At 43.4% G+C, this 26,935-nt stretch overlaps 1 protein-coding gene across 1 annotated transcript in view; it reads left to right on the top strand.

The window, feature by feature from the left end:
- Window positions 1-26,935, top strand: part of LOC135368124 (calcium uniporter protein, mitochondrial-like) — a 214,950-nt gene that overhangs the window by 145,188 nt on the left and 42,827 nt on the right. Inside the window, exon 2 of the mRNA XM_064601214.1 lies at window positions 1,889-1,942. Within this exon, the coding sequence (XP_064457284.1) occupies window positions 1,889-1,942 (54 nt within the window). The remainder of the gene's footprint in view (window positions 1-1,888; window positions 1,943-26,935) is intronic.

Genomic DNA, 26,935 nt, shown 5'->3' with positions numbered 1-26,935 from the left:
AACGGGGGATGTGTTGTTACTTCCTTCCTTCTCTCTCTTTCCTATAATTTATTTTATCCTTCAATTTATAGCTTTTATTATTAATAAATAAGTAAGTCTGTATAACATGTTAGTGCAAAAAGGAAGTGCCTGGTGGGCGAATGTTAGTGTTGGTGTTGTCGAAAAAAAAAGAAAAATAGTGCGAGAGTGAATTCGTCGCACGAGAAATTCGGCTGCTCCCATAAGCCGTTATTACTCCAACCATTAAGCCATGTACTACTCCAACGAGCCGTTACATCCACACCATGCCGTTACATCCAACGTGCCATTACATCCAACGAGCCGTTACATCCATCGTTGAATGTAACGACTCGTTGGATGTAATGGCACGTTGGATGTACTGGCCCGATACCCTCCCATAAGCAGATCGCCCCCCCCCCTCCTCCTCCACAACAGGAAAAAAGAAAAGGAAAGAGGAGATGGTGTTTCTCTATGCATTTGGTGATACGAATGTGATTACCACCGTGTACAATAAACACATACAATGACACAGTGGCTCATATACGCGTCTACTTTTCCTTTTTTCGTATCTTGAGTTCCTTATTTTTTTTCAGCCTTTAGACAATTCGGTTTTCTGACTTTCCGGCCTTCTCATAGTTCGGTTTTCTGAATTTTCGTCCTACCGATTGTTCGGGGTTTTGATTTTTCGGCCTTTTGACTTTCGAAACTCGAAAGGCGGAAAAAATCGGTAATCGGAAAAACCGGTAAGCATTAGGCCGATCGGCCTTATGATTACCACTCGTGTATGCCGCTCTAACATACTGTAGTATTGTATAAAACATTGTCTGAGCATAGAAAACATCCTCTCTTAATTAATTTTATTGTATTCCCAACCCCATGTAATGCCCATTAGGACCTTGGGCTACTAGGAAATGAAAAAGAAAGTGCTTTAGGTTAACTGTAAGAGAGCAGCGCTGGAAAGGTCGACTGCTGGGATGGGGCATTTTCGCTGTAGCTGCGGCCAAAGACGAGTTCTACATCAAAGACGTATCTTAGCTCAATATTGGCATGTGTATTGTCATGTGTTTGAGTGTGCTGGGCGTTCTCAGCAGTGATGGCCAGTAGTTAACTACATGTAGCTAAACTACTAGTTAAACTACCTGATTGTAGTTAAAAAGTAGTTACCAACTACTTGTACAAATGTAGTGACAACTACTAGTTAAACTACTATTTGAAGTAGTTAACTACAGTGGTTAGGTTACTGAAGGCGCCAACTACTTCCGATTTTGCCGCAAGCTTTACGGCACGATTGTGCTTCCGACTTTTACCTCGAGCTACTTGTTTGATGAGAACGGAGGTGCAGAGCAATTGTGTCGTGCATGTGTACTATATCTTCAGTTTTAATGCTTGTCCAGTGAAGCCTCATTTGCTGTGAAATAATTCTGCAACTTAGTGTATCGTGTAGGCACAGAAAGAATCCCGCCGCAAGCTTTGTATTTGACGATCGTAGCAATGGCTTGAGCCAAAGTTTATCATTGCTTGTGATTCATATTTAGGTGTCCAAGAACACTACAAGGGATTGGTGTTGGTTGACAACGTTAAGTAGTTATAGATGTAGTTAAACTACATTGCAGTAGTTAAAAAAGTAGTTTTAACCACTCCCCTGAAAAGTAGTTGAACTACTAGTTAAACTACTCAATCACAAAGTAGTTAGTAGTTATAGTTAAACTACTGTAGAAGTAGTTAGTGGCCATCACTGGTTCTCAGAATGCAGTTTCGATTATTTTTACTAGCTAAGCAGTGGATCTGGTATACTTCTGCTGGTATGAACGTACGTTGCTTCTTCTTTTCAAATTTTCCATTTATTTTTCCCCTAACCTTGATTGCTGGTGTTTCTTTCTTTGCGCAGTTGTGCCTTTGCACCTTGTCACATGTTGCCAGGTGGTCGAGCTCCAAAAAACCGGTAAGTTCATCGTGGAAAATATTTAGAGGCGTGTGCGGATAAAATTGACGGTATCCGCATCCGCACGGCATCCGTGCATGTGAGATCCGCGAGAACATCCGCGACCGCGCTAGCTGAAATGGGTGTATCGCGACATCCGCGCGGATATTGCGTATGTGTATCGGCACATCAGCGGTCATTGTATTTAGAGGAAAAAAATATACGCGACGAAAATGTTATGTTGCGAGCGTTTTCACTTTTCACCGTACAAACTTTCTCAGGAACGTTATGCCATTCACAGTTGGCCAATAATAAACCTCTACCCGAAAAACGTCATCATGACGTTGGTAGACAAACCGAAACCGAAACAGATCGGAAGGGGAGAGCTGGTTTCCACGAATGGACACTTGTTCGCTCCCTCCTATATTGAAAGAAAAGTAGGACCGAAGGTCGCGTCCCTTTCAGGGGATCATCGTAATCCTCTAAAGAGCGTGGTTTTCGGGCGCGACCTTGTTCGCCCCATAGCTTCGAGCATAGTTCAACTCTACCAAACCGGTGGCGCTGTCGAACACTATGACGTCATTTGTTCACAAACAGGGAGAGGTCTATTGAAGCCGCAACCATGGAAGTGGCGCGGTATGGCACGCTTTGACACCATTTTGGATCCACTGGGTGCTCTCAATTACGGTTCCACTTAGTGGACGAATTGCAGAGCCACTAATGCTTATTGTTTTTGGATATCGAGCGCAGACGTCCGCAAATTGCTACAGTAGAGACTTCATGCCTCTCGTCAGTCAGACTGAATCCACTGACCCGCAATCCTGAAACCTTGTAGCGAGAATTTAGCCGAGGCGAGCTTCATCAGTGGTCCAAGTTGTGCCTTTAGGGTCTATCTACAATGTAGATATAAATAATGGTAACTCCTCCCATATAGGTTCATCTATGATGCATGGTTACTGAATCTATTGATTGAATATTGAATTGAATTGAATACTGATGATTGAATCTATCTACTCCAGTGGAAGAGAAAAAAAAGGGGGGAACTGGTGTACCGAAGAGGGGAGCAGAGAGGGGAGAAGCGACGTTTCGAACGAAGGCTAGACTAGACTAGACTTCAGACTTGAGAGTCTGAAGAAGAGTGAAGAAGAGACCCTAGTCTGAAGACGAGCCTTCGCTCGAAACGTCACCCCCCCCCCTTTCTTTGCTCCCCTCTTCGGTACACCAGTCCCTACCCCTTTTTTTTCTCTCTCTCTCTCTCTGTGTACGTGTACCTGGCAGCCCTTTTGGATTTTCGTTCACTTGAGTGGAACTGCAGCAAAAGACGCGGACAAGTGGGTTAAAACATAAACGACAGGAGATCTGCAGGTTTCCTGTCGTTTATGTTTATTTTTTATGTTCGTTTATGTTTGTCCGCGTCTCTTGCTGCAGTTCCACTCAAGTATGTACTTCAACCAACTTACCCCGCTTCAAACCACTTCTTTTCTTGAACCTCTATCCCCTTTGAGTGAGAGACACCCTGCTTTGAGCACTCCGCACAAAACTTTTGTCAACCGTTGAGCACTTCATCAATTTATTCGACGGACAGTGTTAAAGAACCGTCGCATATTTAGTGTGGTCCTCGAGTTCCTGCGCGTATGTAGAAAATGTGACGGCCAGCGTCGTCTATCACAATCGCTCCCGTGTAATGGTGACGGAGTTGGCCCTCCAACTTTATTTATCCGGGCTATGCAGCCCTTCGATGATCCCTATGAATGTTGGATGAGGGCCCTCGCGTATACGACGCAACAACTCAGCTTCCTTCGCTTTGTCTCGATTATGGGTTCGAGCCGAGTCACTGCACTTTTAGAACGATGCTTCTTCACCAGGCAACGTGCCGGAGGCCAGCCATTGCAGAGTATGGTAACGTTGTCTTTCCTGATTCGTAGAAAGCTCTAGGAGTACGCTTTTTGTGACAGTTATTTATTTATTGATTGATTCATTCACTGCGGGCCCAGTTATGGGTCCTAGCAGGTGGGGACATTCTTATTAATCCATGTACAAAAGACATCGTAATCTTCACTGACGACGGCTTCCTCGGGCAACCTTGCAATTGACCTTACTGCATGAAAAAAAGTGTCACAAAAAAGTGTACGCCTCCCGTTTTCTACACTCGGGGTAGAGAACAATGTCATTCAGTAAGATGGTCGGTTAGGATCATGTTATTCTAACTAAAATTGAATTTCGGGTTGAGCAAGCTATTGATAGTTTGGAGGGGCGAAACGCGAATTCGTTAGGTTTTGTCTTCAAAAGAAACCTGCTCAAATTAATTTTTAGTGAACGAACTCTTCGTAGTTTGCAGGAGCGAACCGCAAATTCAGGTGTGCTGGATTGCCTTGGCTCAAGCGACGTGAAGCTCGGCGAAATGCACCACGCATATGTCACGATACTATCGACAGTCCAAAAAACTATCGCGACACTATCGAAATTCCAGTTCACTCGATAGCTGGACAATAGATAGTGAAAAACTATCGATCGCATCGAATGTTTCGATAGTATCGCCCATCACTAACCGCTGTGGTGGTCGGCAGTTTCAGACGTGTCCGGCGTGGGCGCGCCATGTGTTATGTAAGCTGTGCGGAAGAGCGGCGGCGTAAGAAGGCTGCGAGACGGCGCGCCGCCAAGCTGAATCCGAGCAAGCCCGAAAGGCTTGTTTGGCTGCGAATGCTGTCTTGCGTTAGCGTTGCGTAGGGTCGTGTGAAGGGTTGTGTAGCGTTGTGAAGGGGAGTTCCCAAGGGGTTTTCAAGCTTTAATGCTAACGCATTTCCGTCGGGTCCACCGATGGATCGACCATGACTTTTTGTCCTACAGCGTCATTGGGTTAGCAACGCGGTCAGTGACTGCTTGAGTGCATCTGTTCTGAAGGCTTGTGGTGTGTACATCAAGAGATAATGGTGATGTGCCACACATTGTCTACGCGGGCTGTGCACGATTCCCCCGATTTAAACCCCCATTGCCCGATTCCCCCGGCACGAAACACGGCTCATTTTCACCAATACACCCGTCGCATTTTCCCCGCCTTTGTGCCGTGACCCGCAAAGGCTGCAATAGAAGAATGGACGAAATTTCTTTCGGCTTGTTTTATGCGACCTAACCGTACTGAAATTTGAAATATCTCTGAGAAGTGTAACACGCATCCGACTATAAAAATACCCTTACAGAACACACATACGAGGGTGGTTCCATAAGTTTCCGGCCCGAGGTAGAAAATGCACGCGAATTTGAAAATGCGATTAAGGTCGCGTGGCGCCATCTGTTGGAGGGCCGGAGCACCACCCTCAACCCTCTCCATGCTTTTGTCGGTTGGAGAGCGGCATTTCAAACAGCCAGGGTGCACTCTTCAGTTTAAATTTAAAAAAAAATCGAGTACCGCGCTGTGATAAAATTCTTGACAAAAGATGGACTTTCGCCTAAAGAAATTAAAGCGCGACTGGACAACGTGTACAGGGAAGCCTCTCCGTCGTACACAACGGTAAAAGACTGGGCTAAGCAGTTTCGACTGGGGTGAGAGTCCATTGAAGATGATCCACGCGATGGTCGTCCAGTGGAAGTGGTAGAGGAGGAAGTGCTGAGCGACAGGCGTCTGAAGGTGAAGGAAATCTCAGAAAGGCTTGGGCTTTCCAAAACAACCGTTTTTCGCATCATCGGCGAGGGTCTTCACATGAAAAAGGTCAGTGCGAGATGGGTGCCACGACTTCTCTCGTCAGTTCAAAAGCAACACCGCGTCGTCTGCGCCAAAGAGTTTTTGGAGCTCTGTCAAGAGAACGAACAAGAAATATTGAAGTCAGTTGTCACAGAGGATGAGACTATGGCGCTCTACTATGATCCCCTTTCGAAAAAGGAGTCGATGGAATGGCGCAAACCAGGAGAAGCACCCCCCAAGAAAAGCCAAGGTCACACAATCCACAAAGAAGATCATGGCAACAATATTTTGGGATTGTCACGGGATCCTCCTCATCGACTTCAAAGAGAGGAACACCACAGTGAATGCGACTTATTATGCTTCACTCCTGCACCGACTGCGAGACGCCATCAAGGAAAAGAGGCGCGGCAGGTTGAGTCGAGGTGTCCGGTTGCTCCAGGACAATGCCCCTGTCCACACGGCTTCTGTTGCCAAGGCTGCACTGAAGGAGTGCGCGGCTTCGAAGAAGTCCACCACCCACCCTACAGTCCAGACTTGGCACCGAGTGACTGCTTCCTGTTCTCAATCTCGAAGAGGGATCTCAGAGGACGGAGATTTCAGAACGATAGTGAGGTGCAAGAGGCAGTTTTCTAGCATTTTGCGGACAAAACTTCGGACTATTTTTTCAAGGGTATAAGAATGCTGGTTGAAAGGTGTCGAAAGTGCATCGAAGTTAAGGGTGACTATGTCGAAAAGTGATACACTTGTTTCGTCTCTATGACTATTAAAAGTTGGTCGGGCCGGAAACTTATGGAACCACCCTGGTATATATAGTACGGTGGCATTCCAAGGTAACCAGGAAAAGATAGTCACAATTGTTATCAATTTCAACGCGGTGTCAATCACCACACGCTCGGTATCAATCACAACTCGCTGACCCTAGTGTGCAGAGTGTGTCGTCACATTTCCCCATAGATAGGATATAGCTTTTATTAAAGTATGAATTAAACAACACCAATGCATGCAAATAATACACAATTCAACTTGTACACTTGACTTGTACACAGTTGTGAAAGCAAAACTATTTTATTATGGGCAATCAACACTGATAGGTGTAAGGATCCATATAGTCATATCTGACATTCCCTGCAAATTTTATGGTTTGAGAGACGACCCAGGGCACTCACATCGAAACACCATCTTAATATCTGAGGAACAAAATTGACAATAATTACTCTGTATCGAGGGAATCTTTTAATTAAAGAAGATATTCTTAATCAATACGATGACAATCACAATTACAACTTTTATTATATATATCACGCCTGAGCTTTCTGTATATGACAACCATCACAGCACTGAACATTTCCACAGAATGCACATGCAAAGAATATACATTATTCTATTTCAACCAATATGTCACCAATAGATGTAAGGAAATAATTGTTCTCTGTTTCCATTATGTATTCGAATCTACCACGGAGGAACATGTGGACAAAGCGCAACAAGCAATCTATCAAAACGAGCAGTAGCCGGCACTAATTGTGAGCAATATCAAAGAACCATTAGATGGATATAATCATAGCAATAACTAAGAATGGTCAACGATTTCAGAGGGATGAGCAAATGAGAGCGAAACAGGTTCGTCCGTCGCTTTATCATAATTCAACCAACATGCAAACAGTAAATACATGTGAGGAAATACTCACATGATTCGAAATCTATCAATTGAAGCACCAAAATATTTACACTGTCAGAGGAATAGAGTGACAAAGCGCACCGTAGCATTAATTCAAACTATGATAGTTAATGCTATTAACAGCGCAGTACAAATTTTAGGAAGAGATAATATCCTCGCCAACTAAGCTAGGCGGACACTATGAAATACAGTTCTAAACCAACAGATGCTACAAAGCTTACGTTTTATTAACCCATTGGAGGCACACAAATCCAAAGTAACCCACGGAAAATATACGCGATAGCATGGCAAACGAGCGGGGACGAGTTCTACGGGTGCATGGTGTGGACAAACTGTGAGATTCTTGTAATGAACTCCTTGAGACCTGAGGCGGAACGTTTAAGAACAAGTTTACTTTCCCACCACACTTAAATTAAAAACAAAAATCCATCATCAAGTCCCATGCAGTGCCGATCAAGCGGCTGCTCGTCGTTCCGTTGAGATCGGAATTCACCTGTCCTCGTCTTCTTCGTCGTCTGCTCTCTGCCCTTGACTCCTCGTAGTCTTCTCTCAGATGACCGAATCCTTAAGGTGCTGTCACACTGGACCGGCAGCCGACAAAATTTGTATGCCGACATCGAAAGACACGGTGTCCTTGCACCTGTCACACTGCACAGACCAAAGACGGGCGACGCGTCTGTCTGTCTGCCGGCCGTCACGGCTGGACGCTGTCGGCACCCGCCGCTGACAAACATGCCTGTCACACTGAACGACAGCAACATCGCTACTGCCGCCACCACTTTGTTCGAAGATGGCGTCCTGCACAGCAGAGGCGTATGGGAATGTGCGCCGTGGCGTTTTATCTTGCGCTCGACTCGGACGACGACGATGAAACTAGTAAAACGCCACGATCATTGTGGAGTAGGAAGTGCCTCGTGCGACGAAAAAGCATGGGATGCTACGAGAATCTCATGCTTTGTCTCCATTGTAGATATCAACGTTTTCTCATCTTCCGTTGTGAACTCCATAGCTGAGGGGCAACACGACGCGCGCAGCGAAAGCTTTCCAAAAGACAACGGTTTTCGCGAACACACCTCCGTCAGTGGCGCTGTTAATTTTTTAATAATAATCGCAACACCCACAACATGGATTTTTCAAAAAATATTATCTTTTCGCGCAGTGGATGTCGCATGTCGGTCATCGCATTTTCGAGCAACGATCAAACTGCTGTTGACATGTCGTCAGACACTGTCTGCCTGCCGATTTTGTTATCGAAATCTGTCACACTGAAGCGACATTTTGTCGACTTGCGTCTGCCGCTGTCCGTGTGCAGTGTGACAGGTGTGCTTGGCAATACAATGTATGGTGACAACGTCTGTCTTCCGTGGGCGTCGGCGCCGTGTCAGTGTCGGTGTCGTGTCGGTCCAGTGTGACAGCACCTTTACAAAACACATCTCATTTTCCGCGCTTTCACACATGCCTTTTTCTTCTTTTCTCGAAACGGGTGGGATTCTCTCTCTCTCGCTCGCTCTCTCTCCACACCCAAACATACTCTTTCCCCAAGACCGAATTCCAAATTGAATGCCATGAATGAAGGAAAATATCAAAGCACAAGTAACATTTCCAAGCTTGCTGTTACACGGAGGCGATATTTTTTATTATCCTAATTGAACAAGTATCGCAAATACGTGTAAGGAAGATATCATTCTCTGCTCACATTATTCGAATCTACCAACTGTAGAGCAGAACAGAAGGACATATACGAGGGGTTTCACGAACGAAAAATGAGACAAAGTATTTTAAAGAAAAGTTCATCGCACACCATAAAGACGGACTGCATAGTGTTACCATTGGTGGGAGGATACTCAAAATGTTTCTGTTTTGTAATTACTTAATTAATAAAGTACAATTATTAGTCCGTCTTTTAATTATAAGGATTACAGCCACAATGTCAATAAGAATGTTGTAGCGGGCGATACAACGACACGAAATCCGTTGATTGCAGCTTTGTACCTCTAACGGATCCTTCTCTCTCTCTCTCTGCTCCAAAGACTAACTTTCGGGTTTGCAAATATTGAAGCGGGGCCTGCCGCAGACACGCGGGGAGTCAATGGGTGCGTTCAGTAGGCGCCCCTGAGCGCCACATGGGAGTGTGAAACTTCGTGCCGCTTTTCGAGCTCCCGTTTCAGATGAGCGCATGGAAGCAGACGACAAGCGCCCGGTTGCTAGAAATTTTCCGTGACGTACTTCCTGTTTAGCGCTGGCAGACGATCTTCAAAGTGTGGGCTCGGAAGCAAAATACGGAGTTGCCATGTTGCCAAATGCATCCATTTCGGGAAACTGTAATATTTTTATAACTTGTCATCCTTTTGTATAAGTGGGCAACTTCAACACGGATACCGGAAGTAGTCTTCCACATTTAAGTTGTCTTCGCAGCCGCTGTCTTCTCTTCCAACTTTGCTGTAAGTTCAAACTAAGCCAAAGTGTCCTCGGTCTGTGCCAGACTTGTACACGTTACCGAAAAAAACGAACTAAATACCGTTACTCGTTACAACGAAAAAAAAGGAACTAAATACGTTACCCGTTACCAAAGTAACAAAAGGAACGCGTTCCCGTTACTCGATAGTAACGAGTTACTTTTACGTTACCATGCTATTACAGAGCCACAACCATATCAAAATTGACACGTGCTTCATTTGGTCCGACAATTTCCATGGAATTTGCTTTGAAGAATAGTTGGCGCTCGAAATGGGCATCGGTTATTTTGGTGCGTTTGCTCGAGAGAGCCTCTGTGGCAAGACTGAAAAATTGCTGAGGAAAGGCATGGTTGCATCAAATACAACCACCTTTGTTTGATGCATGAGTTGGATGCGCCTGGTTAGTAGCGAGGCTGACTTTCCTTCTTTTCTTGTTCTGTGAATTCAAGGTCAACAGCTGCTTTTATTCCCTTATTTTGGCACCACGGTTAGGAGGCTACACGACGTCAGCGCGATATTGTGCGTTTATGTTCTGATAAATATGTGATATATCTATTATGTTCTGATAAATGCTACACCAACGTCTACAAGCCGTTGTATAAGCTGGCTCTTTGCATAGCTAACCTTTCCTTTCTTTCAGTAAACATACCCCCCCCCCCTCTCCCGTTGTAAGCCATCAAACCAACAAAGGTTCTCGGGCCTCACAACACGGCATTTGCTCCACGAGGTATTCGATGGGTTCGTGGAAAGCAGTGCCTTTAACATGTAATCCTCGATACGGTAACTGATACAGCTAACTAAAATATTGAAGACGCTTACCTGGGCACGCTTCTCCAAATTCGAATGCGACGAGTGAGATGCACTCGGTCATTTTTGTTTGGGAAGGGAAAGAAGACACTAAAATACTACACTCCCGTCACCTTTTTCCGCATTCACCCTGAACGTCTCGTCCAACCCAGGCCACACTCACGTGATTATCATCTGCGCCGTCTTACAATCCAACGAGTGATCCTCACTGGAGCTCACAAGTGTGGAGGCGGGAGCGAAAATACGGGGACTAAGGTTTCTTCCTGGGATACGCTGGTAGGCCAATGACACGCGCGAGCTGCATGTTATAAACCTGGGATTCCGTAGTCCACGTCGGGTGGACCCAGTTTACAACAACACGGCGAATCAGCAGAGATTGACAGTGCCATCTCAGGATCCGAGTTTCGGCGAGCTTAGCTACTCTAGTATATCCATTGGCAGCTGCTGGGAGATAACGCCTACACCCACAAACAAATCCAGGGTATTTTTCCAAGAATGCTTTCATGGTCAATGACACGACCGGGAAGTTTTGCGGCATTCGTCATGTGAGTCACCTTAGGACTCAACAAAAGAGTGACTGTCGACCAGAGGCTCCCAGGAGCTGAACATCCAGGTCAGGTCACCTCGTGTTAGAAGCGTACGAGATTTCGGGAATTTCCACATACTAACTGACCATGTCGTCCATGTTGAAGCCGAGCGTAAACGAAGGAAAGGAACGACTAACGTGAGTAACAAGTTACCGATTTTTGTAACTGAATACGTTATTAGTTACAATTTTTAGAAAAGTAGCTAGGTCGTTACTTCGTTACCGAAAAAAGTAACTGGTTACTGGGTAACGAGTTACTTGTAACAAGTTACGTACAACTCTGGTCTGTGCACTGCCTGAGCAGACAGCAGGAAGCGAGCGAGCAGTGTAGCGCTCCAAAGTTGCTTTTCGCTGTTTAGTTGCCGCTCTGAGTGTCTCATACTCCCAATTTGAGTGCGCCAAAGGAGTGGCACTTACTGAACGCACCTAGAGTCACTAAATAAGCTTATTTAGTGACTCTAGGTGCGTTCAGTAGGTGCAAGCTTATTAGTGACTCTAAACAATAGGTGGGGAGTAATGCGTTACAAAGTAGTGCGTAACCGGTAACGTGTTGCATTCGAGTAGTGAAATATGGTAACGCATTACATTTGGGAGAAAAGTAATGAGTAACGTAAAGTCATTACATTTTCAACAACTAACGCGTAACGGCGTTATGCGTTACTGCGTGTTCGGGAACTTGAAAGCTTGAGCGAGGACCGTGCCTGCAGAATCCGGGAAAATCCCCGATTTTTCCTATTCATCTTCAACAATGACAAGAAGGTCGCATCGACACCCACGAAGAACGCAAAAGAAGGGTTGTTGACCTACCCTGGTTGAGGTGTCACCTTTGTTTACCACCTCTGTTTTTCACTCCCTCTGGTATTTTTCGGATGAATGGGGCAAAAGCGACAGGAAAATAGCCTCTACCCTCTGAACAAGTAACAAAGTACCAAGGAATTGGCTGTTTGGATTTGTACTGTATGAGATAAAAGGTCACCGTCTCTGTCAACCTTGACAAGGAGCACTCACTGGTCATTAGGCGTCCTCTCAGCCCAACGGGCGAAGCTCACCGATGAAAATTTTGAACATCAACTATACTTCTGCGTTGCAATAAATCGTACGTGTAAGTCGTGTTCATGCGTGACCCTTGTTTGTGCCCAACATTGCTTGTATTGATTTGTGGAATGCACTTATGTGACTCAACCAAAAATGGTACATATTATAAGGACAACTGGTGAAGTAATGCAAAGGTAACGGCATTACTTATCAGAAGTAACGGCGATAGTAGCGCGTTAGGTACTACCGCAACAGTAACGAATAACGTAACGCGTTACTGTTCGAAAAAGTAGTGAGTAACGGTAGTGCACTACAAAATAAAAGTAACTTCCCCACCTATGCTCTAAACGCACCCAATCTCAAGCCAAAATATCGATGAGAACTGTGACTAGTCTTCGTTCGTAAAAAAACATGACGCTCGAGAGCGCTGTGATCGGGCGCTTCTCGCGCGTCTGCGACATGTCCTGCGTCGGTTTTTGCAAACCTGAAATTACTTTTCTGGAGCGGCGAAGAAAACGATCCGTTAGAGGTGCACACAGTTGCAATCAACGGGTTTTGTGTCGTCGTATCGCACGGTACAACTTTCTCATTCACATTTTGGTTTTAATCCTTATAATTCAAAAATAATTAATTTCACTTAATTAATTAGAAAACGAAAATAGCTTGAGTATCCACATAGCACTGCTTACACTATGGTGTCCGTCTTTTTGGTGTGCGACGAACTTCTTTTTTTTTTTAAACTTTGGTACATTTTTCCATGAAACACCCCGTATAGATAGATGGAGAAAGTACGGACGAGGAGAATCAACAATTAGCATTAGTCAACGATAGAAGTAGTATAGTAACATCAAAAGAAACAGTCGAGGTTTAGAATCACAGTGAAACGATACTCGACCATTCTGTCAAAACGAAACATAATTAAAATCAATCAATAGTCAACATTACAAATTTTATTGAATAAAATAAAAGATGACGCATAATGTAAAACCCCCGAGACAAGGGAATGCGTAGGGACAGTTGCAACACGAAACAACACGTCTTTACATTACCTACATGATTGCATGATTACATCATTTACATGATTTACATTATGCATCAGCTTCACCAGCTCGCATGCTTCTTAGCCATCTTTTCATTGTTAAAAGATGACTTCCATTTTTTAATGCTAATCGTGGTATCACAGTTGCGCAACAGAAATTTCCACATGCAGCGGCCCGAGCTAGATCATCCACGAAGAAGCAATACGACACAAGGATCCATCTCTAAACAAGCGAACTGAAATGGAAATTAATGTAAAAGTTCACCTTAGTTTGCATAGAGGAACCAAACAATCATTACACACCGCTAAAAAACATGTACATGTTAGAACCAATCTCCCTCTCTTTCAGGCCATTTTCATCCATCTTTTCCTCGAAACAAATGGAGAACACTCTCCCACTGCAGCTGTGTATACATAATAGATAGTTGAGGCTCTTCCAACACATATATTCTTCGACTCGATACCTTTAATGTGTAATTTCGCATTATTTTTATTAATGTGAATGATGCTTGGAAAGAGTTCATATGTCAATCGAGCGAACATCTGCAAAAAAGACAAGCTAATCATTGAAGAACACTTAAACAATTTTTCCACAACAGGGACGTGACACAGTTAATTGCATCACTGTTAGAAAAATTTATACCTTTTGGGTATACCTATAAAAGGTAAAAGGTAAAAGTATACCTTCCTCAAGGTATACTATCTTTATACCTCCCTGAAGGCATATTATTTGCACCTCAGGGTATAAACATATACCTCCTAGAGGGTATATATTTTTAAGGGCTTTGTGGTATAATTGAAGAAAAAACGGTAATATTCGATTTGTTTCAGCTTCATATCCGAGTGGCGGCTTCCCAGTCCCAGCGTAGCTTTCCACAAATACAAAAAAAAAAAGACCAAAGGAACGATAACAAAAAAGAAAATACCTGGAGACACTCGAGCACAAACTCACAAAGCATGGATGTGAATCGGAGAGGAAAGAAATTAAGTAACAATTAGCATACATTGGAAACCAAGAAGCAACACCAACAAATATTAGGAAAAATATTTGCAGGAGCAGTTGGCATTTGCTGGAGAACAGATTCATATACAACATATCGCGACTACACATGGTGGAGACCATCCTTCGCGCGGAAAGCAACTTAAGAGGTGAGGGCGTGTAAATTTATTTATTTTGGGATCAAATAATTGGCTCCCAGATGTCACTACCCAATATAATTAGAATCCTACTGTATTACTGACTATGTTTTAAAATTTACTTATTGTTTAACTGAGATGATATAGTCGCCGTCACAAATTAATGTGATCCCAGATGTTGTGGGAGAAAAGGTATACAAAACGCTGAAGGTATAAACGTAATATAGAAGTACTTTTTTATACCCTCAGCTGCTGTTGAAGGTATAGAATCAGTGATCTATACCTTACACATGGTTTAAACAGGGTATAGGCAGTGGTGATGAGGTATAAATGTCTTACTCTAGACCTTATTTATACCTTTTTTTATACCTTTTATATACCTTTTCTTCTAACAGTGATCATTTCGAAGCAATCGACCTGCAAAAGCACCATGCATTCAGTGCAAAAGCACCATGGAAACAGTGGAAATGTTGCTCCACAAAGGAAACACATCTTTTTCATTAACCTACGGAATCAACTCGAGGGATTCAAAACGAAATATTCCAACACTACACGCGAGAAACTGAGGGAGGACAAACAAACAAAACGATTTCTAGCCACAGCAACCACAGCGCACGGGCTATAAACTTCCCCTCCTGTCAGCAACAGAACACTGAGAAGCAAGGTCTCGTTCCTTTAAACTTCTGCTAGTTGCGAGTCTGCAGGTCTCGCTGTCGTTTTATGTTTTAACCCGCTTGTCCGCGTCACTTGCTGCAGTTCCACTCGAGTAAGCGAGGTCTTTGCGACTTCAACGCCCTTATAGGATTGGAGAGAAGCCACAGAGTGAAAATGTGTAATTGAAAGCATGGTAGCGTTATACAGGGTGTTTCAAAAAACGTGTCATTCGGACTTTATAAAAAAAAACGGGGCGACGGAAAAATACGGGGTAAAGGGCATTTGTGTGGCAACTGAATTTGCCACCTTGTAAAAATGTTTTCATTTATTTTTAATTAAAAGAAATTGAATTTCTTTAATGGAACTTCAAAATTTCCCAAGTCAACCTAACGATTTTTTTAAAGAATTTGAGAGCCCGGAGCGAACTTAGTCAGATCCACCAAGAAATCCGCTCGATATTGCAAATGGAACTGCCCAAAATAAGTCCCGAAATTGAGGATTCAAAGTTTCGGGTATTCAACGGCGCACCAAATCAGTCGCAAAGATGCGCGGAGAGCAGCACATGCTCCTGCCCCCATGAAAGATAGAAGGGCGAAAAAAAAGAGAGCAGGAAAAAAAGAGGCTGAATCATTTTTGTTTGCCGCTTATCAACGTATGGTTGAATGTCAACCGTCTTGTTATCGGCGCGTCTTGTGCTGCACGCCGGTCCGGCGATAAACTGTTCTATCTTCGTGGGGGCAGGAGCATGTCCTGCTCTCCGCGCGTCTTTGCGACTGATTTTGTGCGCCGTTGAATGCCCGAAACTCTGAAGCCTCAATTTCGGGACTTTTTTTGGGCAGTTCCATTTGCAATATCGAGCGAATTTCTTGGTAGATCTGACTAAGTTCGCTACGGGCTCTCTAATTTTGTAAAAAAAAAAAAAAAAAACAGAAAAAAAACGATAGGTTGACTTGTGAAATTTTGGAGTTCAATTAAAGAAATTCAATTTCTTTTAATGAAAATCAAATGAAAATATTTTTACAATGTGGCAAATTCAGTTGCCACACAAATGCCGTTTACCCCGTATTTTTCCGTCGCCCCGTTTTTTTATAAAGTCTGAATGACACGTTTTTTGAAACACCCTTTATATGAACGATACGATGTCCCGACTGGGAATTTACGCATTTTCGGAAAGAAACCTCTCACAAAAAGACTGTTGGGTGCGCTGCCCCAAATCACAATACGATATGTACTTGCTATGAGAACAAAGGGCATTTCGAGACGAACACAAAGATTACTTTCGGGTGCCACAACTGGGAGACGACGACTAGTGAGGTTCCCAAAACGTACCATATTTTACATATGAGGCAACTTTGAGGTAGCATTCGTTTTTCTTATACAAAATATAATTTATATTTTTGAATTTTTTTTACTAAAACGCATTGCATTTTGTAAATCAGTTTCCATAATGCTCAATCCATTCCACTATCTCAACTGAATTCTACACATTGCAAACCGAGACCGTGTAGCTACCGCTGACTTTACAAGCGGGACAAGGGGGTTGAACACAATTTTTAATTAATTTCTAAGCGTGATATCGCGATACACAGCACACGGAAGAATGCGAAATACGTTATCACATCTGGTGAATGTTAGTCTAAATGATTCAGGAAGCGCCGTCGAATGAATCTAAATACAAGTAAGGTCACAAAGTTTTAACCAATTAAATGTGCATAGGTATGCTTTAATTAAGTGCAGAAGCACAATGGAAAACAGAACAAACAGGTGCTCTGCAAAGGAAAAATCATTGCAGAGATAGACGAATTTTGCACACACGTTAGCATAACTCATGGTGGGATATATGATAAAAAAACCTGCTTCGAAAAAGAAACAAAACACGAAACGATACCATTATTAGTGCTTTTTGATATGTCATGGACATGGTCGTACTCGGAGATATTACACAGTGGGAGGTACCAGAAATTGTGCGCCGAATCTATACAGTCGATACAAAAATATCTACACATCAAGATTCGAAGGACGACTGGGTTTGATGGTAGAATTCTTGAGGTCAGGACCAAAGTATAACTCAACGTCAAACGTCAGTCAGAATCCTTACCAATAGGTATTGTTCCGGGTTTTCGGCGTATGATTTTCGATGTTTATTGATTTTCACGAAATCGGCGTTTTTCGATGTTTCTCCTTGCGTGTACATGCTTTTACCCGACAGTTATCGGCGAATAGAAATCACAATGTCATTCCCGCACGACGCTCATTCAACATGGCGTTGTTAGCTGCGGCGGCGTTTTACGGCTAACGAAAAAGTAGACGGATATTTTTCATAACCATCGTATTTCTGTATCGTTTTCTGACCTGCATCAACAACTTACTGACCATGTGCAGCAATTTATCTCTGTCATGTCCTGGAATCCGTCTGGAATATCTGTATCCGTCGCCTTTTCGATTAAAACCGAATGAGGGAAAATTTAATCGGCGTATGTTTTTCGGTTAAAACCGAAAACGCGGAACCCTGCCAATAAGGCTGCATTCATCAATAGACACTCAAATCAAATTACCATCTACGGGCGGTGTATATCGCACGATTCATTACGGATTTGTTGAAATTACATCTCTCTATTGACATGGAAAGTATTAAAAGGTAAAAAAAATCTTATGTATTGTGTTCCACTATCACGCGTATGCAGTCGTCTTTGTCTACCTACGGCGAAGTCTTATCACCTGTATTGATCGACGCTGGATTCAAACGACCCATCATAAGGAACGACTATATGTAGTAAATTCTCAGTTCATTATTCAACAAAGACGGCAAACGAAAAACTCGAAGCTTGGAAGATTAGTTCAAAGACTGTTGCACTATTAGAAATAAAAGAGCGTATAATTGAAACAACGTCTATAGCAGAGTTCGAGGTAACTCGTTACAAGTAACTCGTTACTGTAACTAAGTTCCTTTTTTTGGTAACTTGTAACGTAACTCGGTACTTTTGCGCCGTGGTAACTTTCAGAGGAACTCGTTCCTTTTTTTGGTAACTTTGCCAAAGTAACTTAAGTTAAGTTCCAAGTTACTTTTAACTCGCTTTTCACTCACGTCCACACATTTTCTTGCTTTCTCTCCGGTTCCTTCATGGCATATTTTGCCATAAAACGTGATATTCAATGAGTGACAGTATTTTATTCAGGAAGTAAGAACTGCTGCCATTGAAATAAAGCTGAACCATTGTGCGCCCACAGGGGGTAAGATGCAAAGCGTTCGAATAGACCTCTACCAGAGAAACGTCATCATGACATATTGGTAGACAGACTGAAACCGAAACAAAGCGGAAGGACGGCTGGGTTCCACGAACGGGCACTTGTTCGCTGTCTCCTATTGAAAGAAAAGTAGGACCGAGGGTCTCGTCCATTCAAGGGAACATGTCGTAATCCCCTCAAGACAGTGGCTTTCGGGCGCGACCTTGTTCACCTCTAGCTTCGAGCGTAGTTCAGTTCTACCAAATTTTGGCGCTGTCGAACACTATGACGTCATTTATTTACAAACAGGGAGAGGTCTATTGTTGGGCATAAAGGAAAACGATCTAAGCGTGTTGCACTCCTCCGCAGGCAACTCAAGGTCTAACTCAACTGCTCGCGCGCTGCACCAGCGTAATGCTATTTTGTGTCCGAAGTAACTTGGAAGTAACTCGTTCTTTTTCTTAAGTAACTCAGTAACTGGGAGTTAGATTTCATGCTGAAGAACTTCGTTATTAACTTAGTTACATTTAGCACGCGGTAACTTAACTTGTAACGAGTTCTTTTTGACGGGTAACTTCTCAATCTATGGTCTATAGCTTCTTTTGTCAGCACACGTTGTATGGATCGTCCTACCGAATTCTACACATGGTACAAGCAGAGCGAGAACAATGATCAGGACCCATTAGTGACTGGAAACAAAGTCTGAAGGTCCCTGCCCATTAGGCTTTGCTACATTAAACGCTATACATGTGATGTTTTTTTTTTCGAGGTTGGACGTTTTCTCGACCCGAGTTTTTAGAAATTAAATATTTGAGGGAATGTATACGGAGATGACATAGCGAATTTGAAAATAAACTGTATCGAAAGGTACCGTTGAATAAGCACAAAAAAATATTCTTCGCGACTATTCATACTCTTAATAGAGTCGGCAGGCTTGACGAACACGCGACAATACCATTATGCTATAAGATATTCAAGGCCAACGAGACGATAATTTCGATCTGAGCGAACATCAATGTCATGTAGGGCCAACGCTATGAATGTTGGATCAATTAATGAAACATCTACACAACCGGGAAGCTTTTTTTTTCTTTCTTTCTTTCTTTTTCGTCGTAGCTTGGTAAAAAGAAAGAAAGAAGTCCAACAGACTGGGAACATTATCGTTCTTGTTATGCTCCAAGTCTTCGATATCCCACAACAGTTTTCCGGGAGAAGTCTGTGGCAGTAAGATCAAATATCGAAGACTACGTATACTGCATAAAAAAAGTGTTTGTCCTAATCAGTAACTGATTAAGTAAAACTTGATCAAGCTTTCAGATTTGCGAATACAGTTACAAAGTGTGACATAACTAGTAGATTACACCAGCATGTATAATTAACGACCACGATCAGGAGTTCGATAAAATTTTTGTTCTCCCGTATACAGGGTGTCTCAGTTAAGTCCCCGGGCTAAATAATTTGCGAACGGGTATACCAATCGAAGAACTGTCTTTTTTACAAGTACACTCTTAAAAATGAACTTCACCACATAGCACGATCCTAGCCAGCCACCACCCCGAATGACAACGTTCTCGCCCTAGATTTGTTGAAAACGGGAGGAGGAGCCTATTTTATGCCATTATGCACGGCACAAAATAGGCTCCTCCTCCCGTTTTCAACAAATGGATGGACTTCAAACGGAGCACACCGTGAAGTGCGGGTTTCGTTCTGGAACTGCCGAAAATGACTCCGCGGCGTTCTTAAACGGCACTCATTTGCGTTCAGTACCTCTCCGAGTTGGTCGTGCGGGTGATTTTATTCCTCTCATTAGCCGAAGAGTCCGAAACGCAATTTACGTTGGAGTGCACCGCGGAATAAAGAAAAAGGTATAAACGGAGAAATCAAAATCAAAATGAAAGAGAGAGAGAGAAAAGAAAGAATTTGCCTATCAAAAATGAAAGAGAAAAAGAAAACGAGGACAGGAAAATACATCGTACCATAGAGAGAAATTATGGGAAAGGAAAAACCTCCGTAATTTAAAATGAACTTTCATCTGCGGTCCCTTATATTTCATCGTTATAGCTTTAAAATACGCTGCCTTAAAAGTGCTCGTACAATGAGCGAGATCTAGAAAAGTAAAGTTGAAATGTTCGTTTATGCTTCAGGAACGGCGGTACCTTCGAAAAAAAAAAAAAAAAAAACGAACGTTCTTCATCTATCTTTCTTTTTTTTTTTTTTTTTTTCGTCTTGAGTAAAACGTAATTATGGAAGTGTCTCTCAAAGAGATATGTTCACTTTCAGGGTTTTAGATCGACTATCGCTGCTGAACGGTAGCTCAAGAGAAGAATGGCTTTTTTTTCTTTTTCCTTTTTGTATAATAATAGCGTGTTCCACGAAGTTCCACGTAGGTTGACCACATGGCTCTAAACGGATAGATCGAATTTCCCGCAATGAAGCCGAGCTGTAATGTGTCGAATTACGAGCAATAAAACGTCCGATAAATCAGTAGAGGTGAAATCGATTTACCTGTTTGATAGCGTACGTGTGCCATGGGTGCATTTACGTCACAGTTTTCGTCACAATTGCGCTCATAGTTTGTTAGAACATTCAAATTAAAAATTTCGGGCAACACTGTGTCGAAGTGGTCGCGAACACAGCATAGCTCGCCAAGTTCGGCGGCAAAGCTACATTGCACGCGGACGACGCTGGGTTCAAAACGAAAGTTTGTTACGTGTCCGCTATGTAGCCATCAGGAGCAGCGAGTCAGTCGGGAACTTAGTTCACTCATGCGTGACGAATTGGTGATTATTTTCCGAGACGCTCCGTTTTATCTCACAGTTACCATATTTTCCGGTGTACAACGCGCGCGTTATACAGGGTGCGGCACGAATCGCGTCATATGACCATTATAAAAAAAAAACGGCATAACGGAAAAATATGAGGTAAGAAGCTTTCTTCTGGGCATTCAGTTTGCCACCTAATAAAAATAGTTTTATCAATTTGCCATTGAAATAAATTGAATTTTCCAAATTGCACTCGGAAATTTGCTAGTCAATGTAACTTTTATCTTGCTAAATCAGATAGACCGTGGTTGAATTAACCAAACCCAGCGCAAGATACGATTCGTAGAACGGTGGTTACGTCCAGAAAAGTTGTCCGAAAATTGAGGTTTAGTTGCGCCTATTTCAGCGACGCACTAAGTTCCCGCAAAACAGCGCCATAAGAGGGTATAGATCTGTTTCTCTGGGCCAGGTGGCGCGAGTGAGCAGCGACGTCAGCGCCCCCAAATTGTGCAACACGCGGTCGTTTAGCAGACGACGCGGCACTTTCAAATACACAGTCTCGAGTTGTTCGCACTTTTCAAGAAGCACCGCTTTTTCTGTGGATTTCCCACAGGTTTTGTAGCTTCCTGTCATGACATCACCCGGTGGTCGCTTCTGTATGCTGTTGACCCAACGCTTTCATTTGACATGCCAAGCGGTTTCCCTCGCCTCTTTACGTCTCTAGTGCGTCGTTTACGACTTAGTGTCGCATTCACCCCTCCACTCCGGTATAGGCTGGGCCACAGCACCACGGCGCTGTGTACAACTTGTGGTTTACCGGCAACAATCCGACACATTCTCGAAGACTGCAGCCAGTACGTACGCGAGCGACGGGCCTTTAAATCTCAACTTGAAATGCTGGATCAGAGGCCATTCAACATCTGCAAAGTTCTCGGCCCATGGAGTAACCCTGGACACCAGTGCCGTGCACTTGGCGCTCTTCTTTCCTTTCTTAGGGTCACCGGCCTCCTTCACGAACTGTAGGGATTTCCTTCCCTCGTCATCCTTTCATGTGAACCTTTTTGGAATGGGGTAGGGTCCTGCACTCAACGCAGGGAAACATCCCACATCATCATCATCCATTCATCTATGTTGTTGTTGTTGTTGTAGCCGTCTGCTCTTTCGATGTATTTCATTAGATTGCTCAGCATATACGCAACCTATTCACTTGGGGTTTCTGCTACTCTTATCAGAGACCACCGACAAATATTGTGGTACTGAAGTTTTGGAATCGACCGGGGTGGATGCGATACCGTTTGTGGATGGCACCATACCGTTTGAAACACCATGCAAAACACGCTGATGAAACGACCTAGAAACGGCTAGAAATACGGATGTGCAAATCGGCAAGTAGGTACCCAAAAATGAAGGATGCTCCAGGGACGCTGAAGTCCGCGATAGGGCCGCGCTCTGGCGGATTTTCCTAAGTCACGTGATGTTCCACTACAGTTTGCCCAAGAGCGCTGGTGTGCGACTGTCAGTGCTTGGGATGCGATACGGACAAACAAGGACACGAGTCACTCGTTATCAGTTGTTTTGTTGCAGGTATCACCGCGGCTGGCCTTCACTGCTTTTTTATTTGTTTGCTTTTGAACTGTGGCAGCCCGACGAAACAAAAAACTCTATACAGCAATCTATTCTATCAAGCATTAACGCAGTACCATATGACGACAGTGGCATGTCTTGCGACTTATGACTAGACCCTGAAGTTTTCGGGTTTTATATTTTTCCAAATTCGGGGGGTAGAAATCGGGTCAATAAATTGATGTTGAAAATTCATGCAAATTCGGGCAGAAAAATTACCATCAGACTAAGTTCGGGATGAAATCTGGCATTATTGTAGAATAAACGTTCACTGTACCGTTTATCCAGAGTGCCAGAAGTAAGGGGCAGTCTCATATTTTGTGAGAAGCTAGTATGTCGATGCCTTGAGGTGCCTAGCCTAGGTGCAGTTTTGCAGGTAGAAATCGGGTTTAACCCTAGATAGGTGAACCTCAATTCGGGGTGCAAATTCGGGGAAAAATCGGGTTTAACCCTAAAACATCAGGGTCTACTTATGACTTACGGCACGACGGACAGGTTTCATACGAAACGCCGCAAAACTGTGACAAAGATTCTCGAGCAGTATTGCAGTTTGACAAGAAACATTTACGTGATGTCCTTTTGTATACTTTTTTTCCATTGCTCAATCAACTATCTAGACATGGATAAAACCGATGGCGCATAAGCTCTCGAAGAAAGCAGAAGGAGCAATGTTAGAAATATTTTCACCAGTGGAATAGTACTCCTCGACAACCCCTTCATTTTACGTCTGTCGAAGCAAGAAGTAGACGAGATAGCGTTTTTTTTTCGTTCCTTATTTATTTCCTTGTTCACCGAACTTGGCAATCAAAACATGTACACGCCCACGCGCTTTACTGATAAGGTGACGAACGAACATCCACAGCATGGCATGTGTTGTCACATCGAGACGTTCAGGTGTGTGCCATTAGGCACACCCGTCTGCCGTTGTCACGTGACGACTTCGACGTACTGTCCCCTAATTGACAACCATAAATGCAAGCAGAAGGAACAGTTGCCGCTGAAGAAAGCTTCGACATCAAAAATGTTTTATTGCTTACACGGTGACACAGGCGGAGACTTATGGCGAATTCGGGTGGTCATTTCGGAGCAACTTTTTTTGCCAGATCTCGAGCAGTCATGTTCGCTTGGTCAAAACGAAGCAAATCTCGCATGTTCGCGTGGCGCTTTCCGAGCGCTCGGAATTTGCTAGCTAGCACTTTTTTTGCCCGGTCTCAAAACGATCGAGCAGCAGATTGCTCAACTGTATCCGATGTCGTCACATCCGCACTGCAACGGTGGCGAGTGTCCTCATTGGCCCGCATGATGAAATCACGTGGTTTAGCAGACGACAAAACTCGAAGATTTGCGACCGCGGCGCCCCTAGCGTGATCCAAGTAGCTAAAACCGCTAGATTCCTAGCAATCATGTTCGGGTGGCAACGGTCACGTGATCCAGCTCGGTCGCCGACCTAGCAATTTCCGAGCGCTCGGCCGTTTTGCTACGAAATGACCACCCGAATTCGCTATTAGTTTTCCTTTGTAGTTCGTGGCGAATCCGTGTGGTTCGCTGCGAGCGACGACTCGATCTATCCTTCATTTGAGGGACCCCCCCCCCCTTCCCCATGCATTGGATAGGCCGGTTGGCACACCCGTATTTCTAGCCCACCATACTGCAACAGTCCTATACCACTCTCCACCTGATAGACAGAGCAGCTGAAAAATAAGGGAAAGGTAGCCTTTGCATCCACCAATCGGAAACCCGCTTATCTGCGCATACGCGGCGTCTCTTGTTCCCTTTCCTGTCAGGTGGCTAGTGATATGACCTCCTCACCCCGCCGTTTTGCGGCCGACTTAGTGCGTCACTGACAAACGCGCAAATAAAACCCCCAATTTTCGGACGACTTTTCTGGATATTTACTTTTTTACCCGTCCGTGTGTAACTCAATAGTACCTACTTCTCGAATGCAACTTTTGTATAATCAGATAGTGTGCGCGGATCTTGATATTTTCTCTAATTATAGACAATTTAGGTCTGTATGTGTATCGATTATTTGTTAATTCCACAGTATTGTATAACTTGCGCGAATTTTGGCCTTTGCCTATGTATCTGTATTTTGTAATTTTGACTGGTGCACTGCCTAGAAGGCCTCTGGCTGTTGGCAGGTACCGAACAAAAAATAAACTCACTTATCACTTATAACAGCCGTACTACGTAACGTATTTTGCAGTGGGTTTGGCTAATTCAACCACAATCTACCTGATTTAGCAAGAAAGCCGTTACATTGACTAGCAAATTTCCGAGTTCAATTTGGAAAATTCAATTTATTTCAATGGCATATTGATGAAACTATTATTATTGGGTGGCAACCCGAATGGCCAGAAGAAAGCTGCTTACCCCATATCTTTCCGTTAAGCCGTTTTTTTTTTTTAAATAATGGTCAAATGACACGTTTCGTGCCGCCCTATACAGTGAAAAAGTGTAACGCGCGCGTTATACAGTGAAAATGTGTTCTGAAGAGGTCCTGCGCGTTATCTTACGGTGCGCGTTATACACGGAAATATATTCCTGCGGAGCTCATTTTCAGGTCGGTGACGTACAAATTCTAGCCTCTTCTACACTCTTAAAAATGAACTTCACCGCATAGCACGCTCCTAGCCAACCATTATCTCGAATGATATCGTTATCTGCCCTGATTTGTTGAAAACGGGGGGCGTACGCCATTGCTGTGACACTTGTGCTGTTCATAATTGTCACAGAAAAGGCGTACGCCCCCTGTTTTCAACAAATCAGGGCAGATAAAGATATCATTTGAGATAATGGTTGGCTAGGAGCGTGCTATGCGGTGAAGTTCATTTTTAAGAGTGTAGGGTGTGCTGTGGCTTTCTCCCAAACCTCCTGCGGGTCAGTTCACAAAACCGGCGAAAGGGCACCGAACATGACACTGCTTAAGGATGCTGTTGAGCTGTCAATAATCCTGAATTCATTTCAGAACGGTAAAAGTGCTAGGGTGCAGGCGAACTGGTACATTGTAAAACGACGAAAAACCTGAGACAAGCAGCACAAAGGAACACACACGACACGTTCTCAAAGGCTGGCGTTCCCAAAGGCTTTCTCAAAGGCATTTCAGAAGGCTCGCGTGATTGAGAAGGCACGCGAAACCGAAACCGAAAGCGGAGGGGAGGCTGAAGTATGCTATGGACACCGACTCTGTTGCATCGGAGTTTAACAGCTTTGACTCAGACTTGTACGTATCTTGAGTACGTACTCAAAATACAGTATTTTAAATACTTTTTCCGGTATTTTGGTACTCTACTCAATACTTCTTACGACAAGTATTTTTAACGTACTTGAAATACCTTTTTCGGTATTTGCTATTCAGTACTCAAAATACTTTCCTTCCTCATTAAGCACACTGTGTCAAGATTTTCAGCTCACTGGAACTTAACCTTCTTTTTTTCTTTCGCGGGAATTCGGGAATCTGTCATTTATCCTCCTGTACAATAGGCTGGCCCCACCCTTAGCGTTGTTGTCAGTAGCCAACTTCGTCAGAAAACGCTTCTTATTCATATTGCCAGGGGGACTATAGGTGCAAGAGAATCCCGGCATTTATTTCCTTGGTCACCAAAGCAATAAACACGCGCCGGAGGTTGAAAGTCGCGAGCTGACATGCACGAGGGTATACGAAGTTTTGGGTCAGAAAATATCAACGAAGTTTACTTGGGTTCACCAAAGTTCACCAAGCATTACTTGACACAAGACCTTGAAAATAAAAGATATGCTTAAGCATGGCAGATTGAGTTTATTCCTTTCACTTGTACGACCACGTTCAGAATACGCGTTTCACTTACTGCTAATACTAAAGGACTTTAAAGAGTATCTTAAATACTTCTGAGAGTATATCGTACTCTACTCAAATTACTTTCAGTTTTGAGTATTTTGTACTCTATTTTAAATACTTTTTACGTAGAGTATTTAGTATCTTATTTTAAACACTTTTGCGCAGTTTTTGTACAAGTCTGCAAAGTTTGACGAAATGTGTTTCAAACAAAGCATATGCATATATGATACACCGCCTTTGTTTATTGTGTATACTGGTGGCAGTATACAGAAGTTTGTAGCAACATTGCGGTGCGCGTTATATATCGAACGTTTTTCAAATTCAGCCCGTTTTTAGGGGTGCGCGTTATACACCGGAAAATACGGTACTACCTAATTGAAAGTACTGGCGTCCTTTGTCACTTCTTACGCTGGGTTTACAGGCAGCAACTTTAAACTACGCCCTCAACATAGACTGCTGCTTGAGGATACATTTAAGTTGTTGCAATTAATTATTATTACTTGCTTATTAGTCATT

Source organism: Ornithodoros turicata, chromosome 9, assembly GCF_037126465.1.
Source record: "Ornithodoros turicata isolate Travis chromosome 9, ASM3712646v1, whole genome shotgun sequence".
Taxonomy (NCBI): domain Eukaryota; kingdom Metazoa; phylum Arthropoda; class Arachnida; order Ixodida; family Argasidae; genus Ornithodoros; species Ornithodoros turicata.
This window is presented reverse-complemented; position numbering and strand designations above follow the sequence as displayed.